Below are 17,237 nucleotides of genomic sequence, written 5' to 3'. Positions count from 1 at the left end.
GGACCACCATTTTATTACGTTCGCAATCGCAACAAATAATCTGCTCAGACCCCAACCAAGAAGCATTAAAAGTCATGCTATAAATTCTCAGACAACCCAAAGATTCCTTGATGCCCTTCCAGACTCCCTCTGCCTACCCAAGGACATCAGAGGACAAAAATCAGTTAACCACCTAACCGAGGAACTCAATTTAACCTTGCGCAATACCCTAGATGCAGTTGCACCCCTAAAAACTAAAAACATTTGTCATAAGAAACTAGCTCCCTGGTATACAGAAAATACACGAGCTCTGAAGCAAGCTTCCAGAAAATTGGAACGGAAATGGCGCCACACCAAACTGGAAGTCTTCCGACTAGCTTGGAAAGACAGTACCGTGCAGTATCGAAGAGCCCTCACTGCTGCTCGATCATCCTATTTTTCCAACTTAATTGAGGAAAATAAGAACAATCCGAAATATATTTTTGATACTGTCGCAAAGTTAACTAAAAAGCAGCATTCCCCAGGAGAGGATGGCTCTCACTTCAGCAGTGATGAATTCATGAACTTCTTTGAGGAAAAGATCATGATCATTAGAAAGCAAATTACGGACTCCTCTTTAAATCTGCGTATTCCTCCAAAGCTCCGTTGTCCTGAGTCTGCACAACCCTGCCAGGACCTAGGATCAAGGGAGACACTAAAGTGTTTTAGTACTATATCTCTTGACACAATGATGAAAATAATCATGGCCTCTAAACCTTCAAGCTGCATACTGGACCCTATTCCAACTAAACTACTGAAAGAGCTGCTTTCTGTGCTTGGCCCTCCTATGTTGAACATAATAAACGGCTCTCTATCCACCGGATGTGTACCAAACTCACTAAAAGTGGCAGTAATAAAGCCTCTCTTGAAAAAGCCAAATCTTGACCCAGAAATTATAAAAAACTATCGGCCTATATCAAATCTTCCATTCCTCTCAAAAAATTTAGAAAAAGCTGTTGCGCAGCAACTCACTGCCTTCCTGAAGACAAACAATGTACATGAAACGCTTCAGTCTGGTTTTAGACCCCATCATAGCACTGAGACTGCACTTGTGAAGGTTGTAAATGACCTTTTAATGATGTCAGACCGAGGTTCTGCGTCTGTCCTCGTGCTCCTAGATCTTAGTGCTGCTTTGATACCATCGATCACCACATTCTTTTGGAGAGATTGGAAACCCAAATTGGTCTACATGGACAAGTTCTGGCCTGGTTTAGGTCTTATCTGTCGGAAAGATATGTTTGTCTCTGTGAATGGTTTGTCCTCTGACAAATCAACTGTAAATTTCGGTGTTCCTCAAGGTTCCGTTTTAGGACCACTATTGTTTTCACTATATATTTTACCTCTTGGGGATGTCATTCGAAAACATAATGTTAAATTTCACTGCTATGCGGATGACACAGCTGTACATTTCAATGAAACATGGTGAAGCCCCAAAATTGCCCTCGCTAGAAGCCTGTGTCTCAGACATAAGGAAGTGGATGGCTGCAAACTTTCTACTCTTAAACTCGGACAAAACAGAGATGCTTGTTCTAGGTCCCAAGAAACAAAGAGATCTTCTGTTGAATCTGACAATTAATCTGGATGGTTGTACAGTCGTCTCAAATAAAACTGTGAAGGACCTCGGCGTTACTCTGGACCCTGACCTCTCTTTTGAAGAACATATCAAGACTGTTTCAAGGACAGCTTTTTTCCATCTACGTAACATTGCAAAAATCAGAAACTTTCTGTCCAAAAATGATGCAGAAAAATTAATCCATGCCTTTGTTACTTCTAGGTTGGACTACTGCAATGCTCTACTTTCCGGCTACCCGGATAAAGCACTAAATAAACTTCAGTTAGTGCTAAATACGGCTGCTAGAATCCTGACTAGAACCAAAAAATTTGATCATATTAGTCCAGTGCTAGCCTCCCTACACTGGCTTCCTGTTAAGGCAAGGGCTGATTTCAAGGTTTTACTGCTAACCTACAAAGCATTACATGGGCTTGCTCCTACCTATCTTTCCGATTTGGTCCTGCCGTACATACCTACACGTACGCTACGGTCACAAGACGCGGGCCTCCTAATTGTTCCTAGAATTTCTAAGCAAACAGCTGGAGGCAGGGCTTTCTCCTGTAGAGCTCCATTTTTATGGAATAGTCTGCCTACCCATGTGAGAGACGCAGACTCAGTCTCAACCTTTAAGTCTTTACTGAAGACATATCTCTTCAGTAGGTCCTATGATTAAGTGTAGTCTGGCCCAGGGGTGTGAAGGTAAACGGAAAGGCTGGAGCAACGAACCGCCCTTGCTGTCTCTGCCTGGCCGGTTTCCCTCTTTCCACTTGGATTCTCTGCCTCTACCCCTATTACGGGGGCTGAGTCACTGGCTTACTGGTGTTCTTCCATGCCGTCCCTGGGAGGGGTACGTCACTTGAGTGGGTTGAGTCACTGACGTGGTCTTCCTGTCTGGGTTGGCGCCCCCCCTTGGGCTGTGCCATGGCGGAGATCTTTGTGGGCTATACTCGGCCTTGTCCTGGGATGGTATGTTGGTGGTTGGAGATATCCCTCCAGTGGTGTGGAGGCTGTGCTTTGGCAAAGTGGGTGGGGTTATATCCTACCTGTTTGTCCCTGTCCGGGGGTTTCATCGGATGGGGCCACAGTGTCTCCTGACCCCTCCTGTCTCAGCCTCCAGTATTTATGCTGCAGTAGTTTATGTGTCAGGGGGCTAGGGTGTCTGTTATATCTGGAGTATTTCTCTTGTCTTTTCCGGTGTCCTGTGTGAATTTAAATGCTCTCTCTAATTCTCTCTTTCTCTCTCTCGGAGGACCTGAGCCCTAGGACCATGCCTCAGGTCTACCTGGCTTGATGATTCCTTGCTGTCCCCAGTTCACCTGGCCATGCTGCTGCTCCAGTTCCAACTGTTCTGCCTGCAGCTATGGAACCCTGACCTGTTCACCGGACGTGCTACCTGTCCCAGACCTGTTGTCCCAGACCTGCTGGAACCCTGACCTATTCATCGGACGTGCTACCTGTCCCAGACCTGCTGTTTTCAACTCTCTAGAGACAGCAGGAGCGGTAGAGATACTCTCAAAGATCGGCTATGAAAAAGCCAACTGACACTTACTCTTGTGTTACTGACTTGTTGCACCCTCGACAACTACTATGATTATTATTATTTGACAATGCTGGTCATTTATGAACATTTGAACATCTAGGCCATGTGCTGTTATAATCTCCACCCGGCACAGCCAGAAGAGGACTGGCCACCCCTCATAGCCTGGTTCCTCTCTAGGTTTCTTCCTAGGTTTTGGCCTTTCTAAGGAGTTTTTCCTAGCCACCGTGCTTCTACACCTGCATTGCTTGCTGTTTGGGGTTTTAGGCTGGGTTTCTGTACAGCACTTTGTGATATCAGCTGATGTAAGAAGGGCTATATAAATAAATTGTATTTGATTTGATACTCAACTAGTCTAATGAAGGCCAGTTTTATTGCTTCTTTAATCAGCACAACAGTTTTCAGCTGTGCTAACATAATTGCAAAAGGGTTTTCTAATGATCAATTAGCCTTTTAAAATGATAAACTCTTGGATTAGCTAACACAATGTGCCATTGGAACACAGGAGTGATGGTTGCTGATAATGGGCCTCTGTACACCTATGTAGATATTCCATAAAAAATCTGCCGTTTCCAGCTACAATAGTCATTTACAACATTAACACTGTATTTCTGATCAATTTGATGTTATTTTAATGGACAAGAAATGTTATTTTCTTTCAAAAACAAGGACATTTCTAAGTGACCCCAAACTTTTGAACAGTAGTGTATGTTTTTTAAAAAGGCAGTAAATGAGGCTGAATGAACTGCTTCGTTTCCCAGACAAGGTTCTGCTGATGGTGTTGCGGTGTTAAGGATTCAAGTGCTGAAAAGAAAGCTCTGCTGTTGGGACAGCTTTATGTAGGCCCTAACAGTTTGTGGGCACCATTTGTCACCATTGTAGTGCAAGTCATGTATTGTTTAGTGTTGTGTTGTGTAGTGGCTATGCTGGCATGCAGAAAATAAATAAAATGAATTTGCCCCACCAGGATATACATGCTAAAATCGCCACTGCAATTAATAATGTTTCCACAGGTGAAAATAGGAGACCCAGAAGAGTCATTAAAATAAGGATCTTAATCCAGATCTACTGCTCTATCAAAATAATACTATATAATTACACATAAAAACACAATACTAATGTAAAATATTTGTGTCAAATACAGACCAGTCTGGATAAAAGCTCGATTAAAAAAAAAGACCTGACAAATGTAACATGTCTAAACTGACATAATGTAAGTCAGGTAGATTATATTTTGTTTACTAGTTTCAGCTGACAGTTTACACTATAAGCATACAAATACAATGTTGTTATTACAGCAATTACAGTTACCAGAAGGACATAATGTAAAGTGTTACGACAACCATAAATCTCTTCCAATTGTCTCTGAGGCTTCAGTAATGTAAAGTGAGACTACAGAGAGACAGTTAGGTGGCAGGCTATAACCACTTCATCTCTTTTGATATCCTCAGGGAATGTGTCTGCATATATTTGACAGTCAAATTCTTTACTACTATATCTAATGGTTAAACCTAGCTACCTAGAGCAGCCCTGTGTGTAGATTAGTCTTCTATGAAATAGATTACCTCTTCAACATCCTATGCAATACAGGCCTTTCCATCATAAGGAATATCAAATGATGAGTTTCCCAAAAGCCAGAGGCTACATACATTCAGCAACTGTATTTTTCAATGTAATCAACTAAATCCATATTTTTGAATGAATATATCCCTCTGTGTAACTGATTCACAGAACAACTAAGGGCATGTCACACTGTGGTAGTGACAGTGGGGTAGTAACTCTTACCTGTGGGGTAGTTGCTCTGAAGGTGGCCCCTGCAGTGGGGGTGGCAGTTCGGGGGGAGATGTTCTGTGCCTGGGCCTGGGCTTGGGCCTGTGCCTGGGCAAGGGCCTGCTGTGGGACCATCACCAGCTGACCCATCTCAGTGCGCACCAACACCATTCCTAGAGTGCAGACAAAGCAATCACACACAATATACTCAGTCAAAGTCATTACACTGACATAAAAGGCACCTGGGCTGGCTGTCAATGAAATGCAACTATTTCAGTCACATAGTGACCCTAGAAAGTGACAAGGAGATCACGTTGGATATATGAAACAGTAGAATCAATTCTGATGTTCATTCTGATTTCCTAATGCCATGTTCAATCTGCCCATGAGCAGTACATTCCATTTACATCAGCATCAAATAGAATGAGAAATGATAGAGCTTTTATTACACAGTGTATATGTTACTGAACATAAACGCCTCAAACAGATTTCCATAAGCCTCTTCTAGATTAACTCAGAGAAAATGTAACTATATTATACTACAATTTTTTCACTAACACACAAAAGATACTTTAATCACTGAACATTTTGGGTAGGCTAATGGGTATGCTATAAGAGTAATGTCCAGACACAAGTAGACCCTATGTGACTTACAATATGTAGATCTCTGTGGAGGAACAACTGAAACTGCAACATACCACCCTGCATCTCCCTGCTGGTCTGCCTCTGAAGCTAAGGAGGGTTGGTCCTGGTCAGTCCCTGGATGGGATACCAGATAGTGTTGGAGGGCTGGTAAGAGGCACTCTTTCCTCTGGCCTTAAAAATATCCCAATACCCCAAGGCAGTGATTTGGGACATTACCCTGTGTAGGGTGCAGAATTTTGGATGGGACGTTAAACAGATGTCCTGACTCTCTGGCTGCGTTTACACAGGAAGCTCCATTCTGAAATGCTTTCCACTAATTGGTCTTTTGACCAATCACATCAAGTTCCTCTACGGCAGGGTTCCCCAAACTCGGTCCTGGGGCCCCCCAGGTTCACGTTTTGTTTTTTGCCCTAGCACTACACAGCTTATTCAAATAACCAACTCATCGTCAAGCTTTGATTATTTGAATCAGCTGTGTAGTGCTAGGGCAAAAAACAAAACGGGGGGGGGCTTCGGGAAATCCTGCTCTAAAGAATGAACGTGTCCAGATCCTCAAAGTTAAACAGATACACCATTGGGAGCATCTTGACTGGCTGCATCACCACTTGGTACGGCAACTGCATGGCACCCGACCGCAAGGGGCTACAGAGGGTGGTGCGTAAGGCCCTGTACATCACTGGGGGCGAGCTGCCATCCAGGACCTCTATTCCAGGCTTTGTCAGAGGAAAGCCCAAAAATGTTTCAAAGATTCCAGCCAAGCCATAGACTTTTCTCTCTGCTATAGTACCGCACAGCAAGCAGTACCAATGCACCAAGTCTGGTAACAACAGGACCCCGAACAGTTTCTATTCCCAAACCACAAGTCTGCTAAATAGCTAATCAAATGGCTACCCGGACTATCTGCATTGACCCTTTTAGCACTAACTCTCTTGCACTCTACGCGCACACACACTGGACTCTGCCCACACACTCATACATATTGTACCTACACCCCAACACACACATACACTACATAATTACAGACTGAATTTAAAATACAGTAGATTCAATGTAGATGTTTTGTTACTGGCCTACAAGTAATACACCATATTGTCAAAGTGGAATTGTTTTTCTAAATGTTACAAATTAATAAAAAATTAAAAGCTGAAATGCCTTGAGTCAATAAGTATTCAACCCCTTTGTTATGACAAGCCTAAATACATTCTGGAGTAAAAATGTGCTTAACAAGTCACATAATAAGTTGCAAGGACTCACTCTGTGTTCAATAATAGTGTTTAACATGATTTTCTATGACTACCTCATCTCTGTACCCATGCATACAATTATCTTTAAGGTCCCTCAGTCGAGCAGTGCATTTCAAAAACAGATTCAATAACAAAGACCTGGGAGGTTTTCCAATTGTTAGAATAATTTGTATGTGTTAGGATAATGACTTAAGTGTTCCACTCTGAAATTGTAGGATAGGTGGAAAAGTTTGATAATTATGAGAAGATAAAACCAGGATGGGGGTAGATCTGTTAGTAGTGAAATACTATGATGTTGTATTCTTTAGTAGGGATGTAAACAGAGTGAAGTTGTAGAGTAGATAATAGAAAATCATTAGAGGGCTTCAAACCAAGAGGGTCCCAACAGGGGAGGGGAGGTGAAAGCCTTGAAGAATGTGACAACTTTTATGGTTCTTTGTGGTTAGTGGAAAAGTACTGGTTGTTTGAGCAGGGAGTGGTCTAAAGATAGGAATGTGTGTGTGTATTATAAAAGGACTGAGTATTCATTTTTGACTTGAGAGCTCTCATGAATAAAGACCGTTGAACCTTTTTTATAAAATCTGAGACTTTGCCCAATTATTAGTGAATCAAGGGTCTTACAAACCTCGTTGAATTGGTTAAAGATTAAATGCATTATTGGGATTAAAAATTCCCTTAACACCAATGCCTCACAAAGAAGAGCACCTATTGGTAGATGTGTAAAGATTTTTTAAAAAGCAGACATTGAATATCCCTTTGAGCATGGTGAAGTAATTAACTACACTTTGGATGGTGTATCAATACACCCAGTCACAAAGATCCCTTCCTAACTCAGTTAATGGAGAGGAAGGAAACTGCTTTGGGATTTCACCATGAGGCCAAAGCAGACGTTAAAACAGTTAAAGTTGAATGGCTGTGATAGCAGCAAACTGAGGATGAACCAACAACATTGTAGTTACTCCACAATACTAACCTAATTGACAGAGTGAAAATAAGGAAGCCTGTACATCAGAGGAGGCTGGTGGGAGGAGCTAAAAGAGGACGGGCTCATTGTAATGTCTAGAATTGAATAAATGGAATGGCGTCAAACATGTGGTTTCCATTTGGTTGATGTGTTTGATACCGTTCCATCAATTCCATTCCAGTCTTTATGGTAAGCCCGTACTCCTTTAGTTCCTAACCAACAGCCTCCTCTGAGGTACATAATAAAAATATTCCAAAACATGCATCCTGTTTGCAACAAGGCACTAAACTAATACTGCAAAAAATGTGTCAAAGCAATTAACTTTTTGTCCTGTATACACAGTGTTGTGTTTTGGGCAAATCCAATAGTAATGTGTTCTGAGTACCACTCTCCATTATTTTCAAGCATAGTGGTGGCTGCATCATATTATGGGTCTGCTTGTAATCATTAAGGAACAGGGAAAATCCTAGAGGAAAACCTGGTTTAGTCTGCTTTCCATCAGACATTGGAAGATTAATTCACTTTTCACGAGGACAATAACCTAAAACAATGCCAAATCTACACTGAAGTTACTTACCAAGAAGACAGTGAATGTTCCCGAGTGACCGTTTTGACTTATCTATTTGAAAGTCTATGGTAAGAACTGAAAATGGTTGTCTAGCAATGATCAACAATCAATTTGACAGAGCTTGAAGAACTTCGAAAAGAATACTGTGCAAATGTTGTACAATTCAGGTGTGGAAAGCTCTTAGAGACTTACCCAGAAAGACTCACAGCTGTAATCTCTACCAAAGCTGCTTCTACAAAGTATTTAAATGAGATATTTCTATATTTCATTTTCAATACATTTGCTAAAATTTCTAAAACATGTTTTCACTTTGTCATTATGGGTATTGTGTGTAGATGTTTTTTTTTTTTTTTAATCCATTATGAATTCAGGCTGTAACACAACAAAATGTGGAATAAGTCAAAGGGTGTAATTAGTTTCTGAAGGCATTGAATAGTCACCTCAACTACCTCATACCCCTGCACATCGACTTGGTATTGGTACTCCATGTAAATACACTGCTCAAAAAAATAAAGGGAACACTAACATAACACATCCTAGATCTGAATGAATGAAATAATCTTATTAAATACTTTTTTCTTTACATAGTTGAATGTGCTGACAACAAAATCACACAAAAATAATCAATGGAAATCCAATTTATCAACCCATGGAGGTCTGGATTTGGAGTCACACTCAAAATTAAAGTGGAAAACCATACTACAGGCAGATCCAACTTTGATGTAATGTCCTTAAAACAAGTCAAAATGAGGCTCAGTAGTGTGTGTGGCCTCCACGTGCCTGTATGACCTCCATACAATTCCTGGGCATGCTCCTGATGAGGTGGCGGATGGTCTCCTCAGGGATCTCCTCCCAGACCTGGACTAAAGCATCCACCAACTCCTGGACAGTCTGTGGTGCAACGTGGCGTTGGTGGATGGAGCGAGACATGATGTCCCAGATGTGCTCAATTGGATTCAGGTCTGGGGAACGGGCGGGCCAGTCCATAGCATCAATGCCTTCCTCTTGCAGGAACTGCTGACACACTCCAGCCACATGAGGTCTAGCATTGTCTTGCATTAGGAGGAACCCAGGGCCAACCGCACCAGCATATATGGTCTCACAAGGGGTCTGAGGATCTCATCTCGGTACCTAATGGCAGTCAGGCTACCTCTGGCGAGCACATGGAGGGCTGTGCGGCCCCCCAAAGAAATGCCACCCCACACCATGACTGACCCACCGCCAAACCGGTCATGCTGGAGGATGTTGCAGGCAGCAGAACATTCTCCACGGCGTCTCCAGACTGTCACATGTGCTCAGTGTGAACCTGCTTTCATCTGTGAAGAGCACAGGGCGCCAGTGGCGAATTTGCCAATCTTGGTGTTCTCTGGCAAATGCCAAACGTCCTGCATGGTGTTGGGCTGTAAGCACAACCCCCACCTGGGGACGTCGGGCCCTCATACCTCATGGAGTCTGTTTCTGACCGTTTGAGCAGACACATGCACATTTGTGGCCTGCTGGAGGTCATTTTGCAGGGCTCTGGCAGTGCTCCTCCTGCTCCTCCTTGCACAAAGGCGGAGGTAGCGGTCCTGCTGCTGGGTTGTTGCCCTCCTACGGCCTCCTCCACGTCTCCTGATGTACTGGCCTGTCTCCTGGTAGCGCCTCCATGCTCTGGACACTACGCTGACAGACACAGCGAACCTTCTTGCCACAGCTCGCATTGATGTGCCATCCTGGATGAGCTGCACTACCTGAGCCACTTGTGTGGGTTGTAGACTCCGTCTCATGCTATCACTAGAGTGAAAGCACCGCCAGCATTCAAAAGTGACCAAAACATCAGCCAGGAAGCATAGGAAATGAGAAGTGGTCTGTGGTTACCACCTGCAGAACCACTCCTTTATTGGGGGTGTCTTGCTAATTGCCTATAATTTCCACCTGTTGTCTATTCCATTTGCACAACAGCATGTGAAATTTATTGTCAATCAGTGTTGCTTCCTAAGTGGACAGTTTGATTTCACAGAAGTGTGATTGACTTGGAGTTACATTGTGTTTAAGTGTTCCCTTTATTTTTTTGAGCAGTATAGTAGAAATGTTATTTTTACTCTTTATTTAAACATTTTATTCACTGTGTATTCATTCCTCATGTCAGTATTTGTAATTTTATCTTTAACTTTGTTGTTCGAAAAGATCCGTAAGCATTGCACTGTTAGTCTACACCTGATGTTTACAAAACAAAACAAAGAAATACAATTTTATTTGACATCAGATATTTTTCAGAGCTGATCTGATTAGTCAACATACCAAAATATCTGAACTAGGCTGCCTGTGTAAATGCCACCTCCGTGGCCAGTAAAGATCCCATGGCTCTTATCATAAGAGTAGGGGTGTTAACCCCAGCGTCCTGGCTAAATTCCCAATCTGGCCCTCATACCATCAAGGCCACCTTATCATCCCCCCTCCTCTGTAACTATTCCCCAGGTTGTTGCCGTAAATGAGAATGTGTTCTCAGTCAACTTACCTGGTAAAATAAGGTTGAATAACATAACCAAATAGTCTCTCGCATGTTGCATGTGATCTGTCCCCTTCACTGTTCTGAGCCTGTCTGAACAGCCTCATAGACAGGTGCTTACTCATTCAAACCCCAGTTAGAAAAACAGATCAGACGAACTTGCTAAACAACAGATGAACTTCAACTTGCCACCTTCAACTCATAAACAAGTAACCTCAATTGAATCCTCTGAAAGCAGGCAATCAGAACACTAAGTCCTTTAGACACAACCTCAATCTCAGTCATAAAAGTGAGCCTCAAGTCATTAGAGCATGACTGGCTCATTGTTTTTAAATGCACACAGCATGGATTCATTCAGACTGTTCATTTAGCGCTTGCAAACGCATGGAAACCTAATCATGCGCCACGCTGAGCACATATGCAGCCCTCACATTGGATTGTCTTCAGGCATGTATTGGTGAGATGAGATGCAATATGGTCTAGAGGTTGAGAAATGTTCATAAACTCATGAATTGCCAGACAGTGATGTGCTCTGGGCCAGGAGTTCCCTGCACTCCATGAAACTTCTCTTCTCCATTTAACTGAGGTTAAAATTATTCTGCAAATCAGAATATACCATATCAGAGGTATGCATATCCTGCTATTTGTTTATTTTAAAATGTGTAACTTTGAGAGCATTATATTATAATCTCCACTAGAGCTGGGCGATATGGACAAAAATCCATATTGCGATAAATTGCCTGAATTGATGCAATAACGATAAGTTTATAACATTAATGTGCACCTGTTTTTTTAATTATCCTTTAAACTACTACTAGTGTGATGCTTGTAGCCATCAATTGTCCCATTAACAATCACACATATTAGTAAACTTATTTCATTTCAAACTTCACATTTCTCTAATATAGGCTACTTATCGTAATGAACAATATCAGCAAAATGCCTGCGATAAGTGATCAGTATTGTCGGTAATTTTCATTTTTTAAGTCCCTATTCTAATTCCCATTCTCTACCGAGTCAAAGTTTTTAAGCCAAGTTAATAAAACATATCACCAACCATTTCGAATCCCACCGTACCTTCTCCACTATGCAATCTGGTTTCCGAGCTGGTCATGGGTGCACCTCAGCCACGCTCAAGGTCCTAAACGATATCATAACTGCCATCGATAAAAGACAGTACTGTGCAGCCGTCTTCATCGACCTGGCCAAGGCTTTGGACTCTGTCAATCACCTCATTCTTATTGGCAGACTTAATAGCCTTGGCTTCTCAAATGACTGCCTCGCCTAGTTCACCAACTACTTCTCAGATAGAGTTCAGTGTGTCAAATCGGAGGGCCTGTTGTCCAGACCTCTGGCAGTCTCTATGGGGGTGCCACAGGGTTCAATTCTCGGGCCGACTCTTTTCTCTGTATATATCAATGATATCGCTCTTGCTGCTGGTGATTCTCTGATCCACCTCTACGCAGACAACACCATTCTGTATGCACCTGGCCCTTCTTTGGACACTGTGCTAACAAACGTCCAAACGAGCTTCAACACCATACAACACTCCTTCTGTGGCCTCGAACTGCTTTTAAATGCTAGTAAAACTAATTGCATGCTCTTCAACCGATTGCTGCCCACACCCTCCTGCCCGACTAGCATCACTACTCTGAACGGTTCTGACCTAGAATATGTGGACAACTACAAATACCTAGGTGTCTGGCTAGACTGTAAACTCTCCTTCCAGACTCACATTAAGCATCTCCAATCCAAAATTAAATCTATAATTGGCTTCCTATTTCGCAACAAAGCCTCCTTCACTCATGCCGCCAAACACATCCTCGTAAAACTGACTATCCTACCGATCCTTGACTTCGGCGATGTCATTTATAAAATAGCCCCCAACACTCTACTCAGCAAACAGGATGTAGTCTATCACAGTGCCATCCATTTTATCACCAAAGCCCCTGATACTACCCACCACTGCGACCTGTATGCTCTCGTTGGCTGGCCCTCACTACGCATCCGTCGCCAAACCCACTGGCTCCAGGTCGTCTATAAGTGTTTGCTAGGTAAAGCCCCGCCTTATCTCAGCTCACTGGTCACCATAGCAACACCCACCCATAGCACACTCCAGCAGGTATATTGCACTGGTCATCCCCAAAGCCAACACTTCCTTTGGCCGCCTTTCCTTCCAGTTCTCTGTTGCCAATGACTGGAACGAATTGCAAAAATCTCTGAAGCTGGAGTCTTATATCTCCCACTCTAACTTTAAGCATCAGCTGTTTGAGCAGCTTACCGATCACTGTACCTGTACACAGCCCATCTATAAATAGCATACCTGACTAACTCATCCCCATATTATTACTTACCCTCTTGCACCCAAGTATCAATACTTGCTCATTCATCATCTTCACATCTATCACTCCAGTATTAATGCTAAATTGTAATTATTGTACATAGATTTTTCTATTTTTCCTTTCTTTTGTGTTATTGACTGTACGTTTGTTAATGTGTAACTGTTGTTTTTGTCACACTGCTTTGCTTTATCTTGGCCAGGTCGCAGTTGTAAATGAGAACTTGTTCTCAACTGGCCTACCTGGTTAAATAAAGGTGAAATAAAAAATGTAAAATTAAAAAGAATTATGAGTGCACACAAAATGCATGAGTAGGCCTATCCGTCTGCTGGGCCAACACAGTCATATTGTTTCTTGAAGAACTTGAGTGGCTCTTTCACGTGGCTCATGCAGCTCATGGTAACAACTTTGAGAGATGAATACCAATAGAGGAGATCATGTCTGGTGTTTTTTATGTCCTGCCATTTCATTAAACTTGCCCATTGGCAAAATATGTGCATGCTTGTGATGTCAGAAAAGTCATTTGATTGGGTGATATCAAACAGATTTGTGGAACTTTCTTAGAACTGGAATGATGCATGCCATTGTGTACTGTGTTCTGTCATATTGTCAATGCCATTGAAATATACTATATATTATATTCAGTATACCAGTAAGCATTTTTGTCACCATACCAACTGAGCAGCGAACATTTTGCTCACATGCAGTGTTGGTTGTGATCTTTGTGTTGATAATGGGTGTCATGAATCATGTAATAACTTTATTCAATTTCAGATATTTCTTCAACATTATACAGAATTAACCTAAAATCAATACAGATGTAAAGGAGAAGTTTTTTTTTTTTTTTTTTTTTTTTACAACCAAATCTTAATTTATTTTATGGAAATTGGATGTTATAGGGTCCAGACAACTTTTTTTGTGATTTCACATGTTTGAGAAACTTACCTCCAACAAATCCCTACCTCATCCGTTTTATGTAATATGGGGCCCCGAAAAAGCATGAACAAAGGCTCCAGAAACAACCAAATACATTCTCTTAGAAAAAACAAATCTCTCAGTATAGTGACGCAGTTCTTTAGATGTTGTACACAAAATGTCATTCCAAACTTTATCCGCAATGTTATATTCCCTTTTGCACAACTCGAGCTGTTTCCCCTATCCAGCTGTTCCATTCTCCATGTAGCCTGCTGCTACAGGTAACTGCCAAAATAAAGGAAACACCAACATAAAGCATTTTAATAGCATGTTGGGACACCACGAGCGGCAAGAACAGCTTCAATGTGCCTTGGCATAGATTCTACAAGGGCCTGGAACTTCCTGTGTTAAAGCACCCGTGCTTTCAGTACACTTTGGATCCATCATTTACTCAAGTGTTTTCTTTATTTTGGTGGTTACCTGTAAAATGGACGGAGATGTATGGCTCGAGTAACACCAAAGTGTCTATAATGTTGCGGACAAAGTTCGTAATGGCACAATTTCATATGTAAAACGTCTAAAGACCTGCATCGCTATACTGACAAAAAAGGACGCATTTGTTTTTGGAGCCTTTGTTCGTGTTTTTTCAGGGCCCCTATACTACACAACGAGGAGAAGACATTTACTGTTTGGGGCAAGTTTCTCAAAAACATGTGAAATCACACAAAAGGTGACTGGACCCTTCTATAAGATGACATTTACATCAAAAATAGAGATTTGGTTGTAAAAACTACTTCTCCTTTAATCTGTATAGAATTTACAGATGTAATCTGTATTGACAAGTGTTTTATCAAATGAATGCTACTTTGCCAAAAGCACATTCAGAATCTGCTGCGTCTTTGGGAATCTTCAGGAAGTGAACAGGGAAATGATGAAGGAACACATCACATGTCCAGGTAATGTTTACATTAAAGTACAAAATTGATGTAATGACAAAGCACAGGGCTCTCAAAAAGACCTGCCCAGTTTCATTGTTTTGATCTGAGCAGATTTCCCCTCTCTCTGATTTGAAGAGAAGAGCAATTCATCCTTCTAACACCTTACCCGGTGGGATGGTAAACCCAGGAGGCAGTTGAATGGTCGTCTGTTGTTGTTGGGGGGGTCTGACAATCAGCTGGGGGGCTACAATCCTTTGAGCCGCTGGGACTCCTGGTCGAAGCAGAGGCTGTGTAGCTGTGGCCACAGCCGGTGACGCTGGCCTTACCATTCCAACCGTTGCTGTTTGTCCAACAACATTGACAGCAGACTTTGCCATGACATGACTTGCAGTAGAAGTCGCTGCAAGGTTGAAAACAGCAGAGGGAGAGGAAACAGCGTTTATTACGGAATTGACAACACCTAACGGACTGCACATGACTATTTTGGACTGTACGGGAGCGTCCGACTTCGCTTCAGAACCCTCTTTTTTGTGGTTCACTTGCGAAGCTGCTGCACAGGTGATCGGTCCTATCGCGCCTTGTTTAACCAAGGCCGAGACGGTAGTGCCATTTCCATTATGTGCGATGCTCGCTACAATGTGACTTGGTAGTCTTTGCAAAGCAATAGTAGGAGTCCCCTTATCCAGGGGAATCGCTGATTGAGTTGAAGAAATGCTAGAGTTAGATAAAGTGAAATTCGTTGTATTTACACAAGATGTAACGTCAACGGTCCGATTTGAGTTTGCTGCACTTGCACTGCTAATCAACGCATCAGTTCCCGCCGCAGGGGGATTATTCCTTGACGTTACCGCTCCTCCGGTACCGTTCAAACTCTGTATTCCCGCGGATGCACTCCGTAACGATGCAGTTATACGTTTTCTTGGATGATCGACAATGTCTGTTGATGTCTGACCTGAAGCCAGAGCGGAACCTCGGCTGGTGGTGGTGCTGCTGCTGATGATGCTGTTGACAAACGGAGAAGTTGCTACACCACCAGATGCAGGTAGTGTTGTGATAGATGATGTTCCATGTGATTGCAAACCGCACTTGGTAGCGTTTACTCCAGTCCCTGAAGTGGTGGAAGCTTCCTCAAAGGACAGAATAGAACTCAGCGAAGAAGATGTAACAGTTTTCTCTGAGCTAATTTCTTTAGAGTTCATCTCCTGGTGCATCCCAGCTTTATGTTGTCCTTGTTGCTGCTGTTGTACTAGTGTAGTACCCACTTGGGCTGGTAGCGTTTTCCCTAAGTGATGGTTTGCAGTGACTGTAGACCCAGCACCTCTGTTTTCCGACTGAGTATCTGCAGGGTTGCTTTGTCCAACAAGTTGTGACTCCAAAGAGCCCACTAAATCGCTCACAGCTTTTTCATCCACCTCAGAAAATAGCATATCTTCCAGTGGGTCGGAGGTGCTCGCCATCTTTGATCATAGATCGCTGTCTAAAAAAAAAAAGTGTAAATTAATGAAATGCGCATGCGTGTTACTAGGCATTGTGGGAATTAATCTGACGTCAAAGATATTTATGTTTTTTTTTCTTCAAATTTCATTGATTAATAAATGTATTACTAAACAAAATACTGTAGTAAGGAAATTGTTTAGCACGTTACATTTCAGCGCGTAATAAAGTCGGAGTTCTCACAGAAACCTCACATTTTATTATGGCAATGAAAATAGGCTTTAGTCTGGGGGGACATCAAGTATAGAGTAGCATATGGTCCCTAGGACATATTTTATTTGTCATAGAGATTTTATTTTGACACTTGCCACAGACATGACTGGAAATACTTAGTAGTTTCCGAACCACATAATTTCACCTTCACCTAATTTCACCTATCAAGGTTTGTTGCTTCGGCTAGCTGTGGCTGGCTGCTGGTTTGTTAGAATTGCTGGAAGGACATTTTGTTGGATGAAGAAGATTGCAACTGCACCCTTGTATTTATTGCAGATTAGAGTAAAATACATGATACATGTGTGGAAACTGCTTAATTAAACAAACGTTGTATTTTTATGTATTTTTATGCATAAGGGATGGGCGAGAGAGATGGGCGATAAGGTGTCCAGTGGCAGCGATGAAAAATGTACATAAACTCTAGTTGGCAGTCTCAGATCTAGGATCAGTTTGCCCTCTCCCAATCCCAGAAAGTATCCAGTAGGGAGAGAAACACAAAACCAACCTTAGATCAGTAATCTTTGAAAGGTAGCAATGATCCCATGAAAACTC

The 17,237-nt window shown here is 42.2% G+C and overlaps 1 protein-coding gene across 1 annotated transcript in view; it reads right to left on the bottom strand.

The window, feature by feature from the left end:
* The window catches only part of LOC115167046 (transcription initiation factor TFIID subunit 4), a 107,919-nt gene extending 91,475 nt beyond the window's left edge, over positions 1 to 16,444 (bottom strand). The window contains exons 1-2 of the mRNA XM_029721084.1: positions 15,145 to 16,444; positions 4,893 to 5,050 (exon numbers count right to left, since the gene is read on the bottom strand). Of these exons, the coding sequence (XP_029576944.1) occupies positions 4,893 to 5,050; positions 15,145 to 16,435 (1,449 nt within the window). The 5' untranslated portion in view covers positions 16,436 to 16,444. The remainder of the gene's footprint in view (positions 1 to 4,892; positions 5,051 to 15,144) is intronic.
* Positions 16,445 to 17,237: the final 793 nt, after the last annotated feature.

This window comes from Salmo trutta, chromosome 29, assembly GCF_901001165.1.
Source record: "Salmo trutta chromosome 29, fSalTru1.1, whole genome shotgun sequence".
NCBI classification, from domain to species: Eukaryota; Metazoa; Chordata; class Actinopteri; order Salmoniformes; family Salmonidae; genus Salmo; species Salmo trutta.
This window is presented reverse-complemented; position numbering and strand designations above follow the sequence as displayed.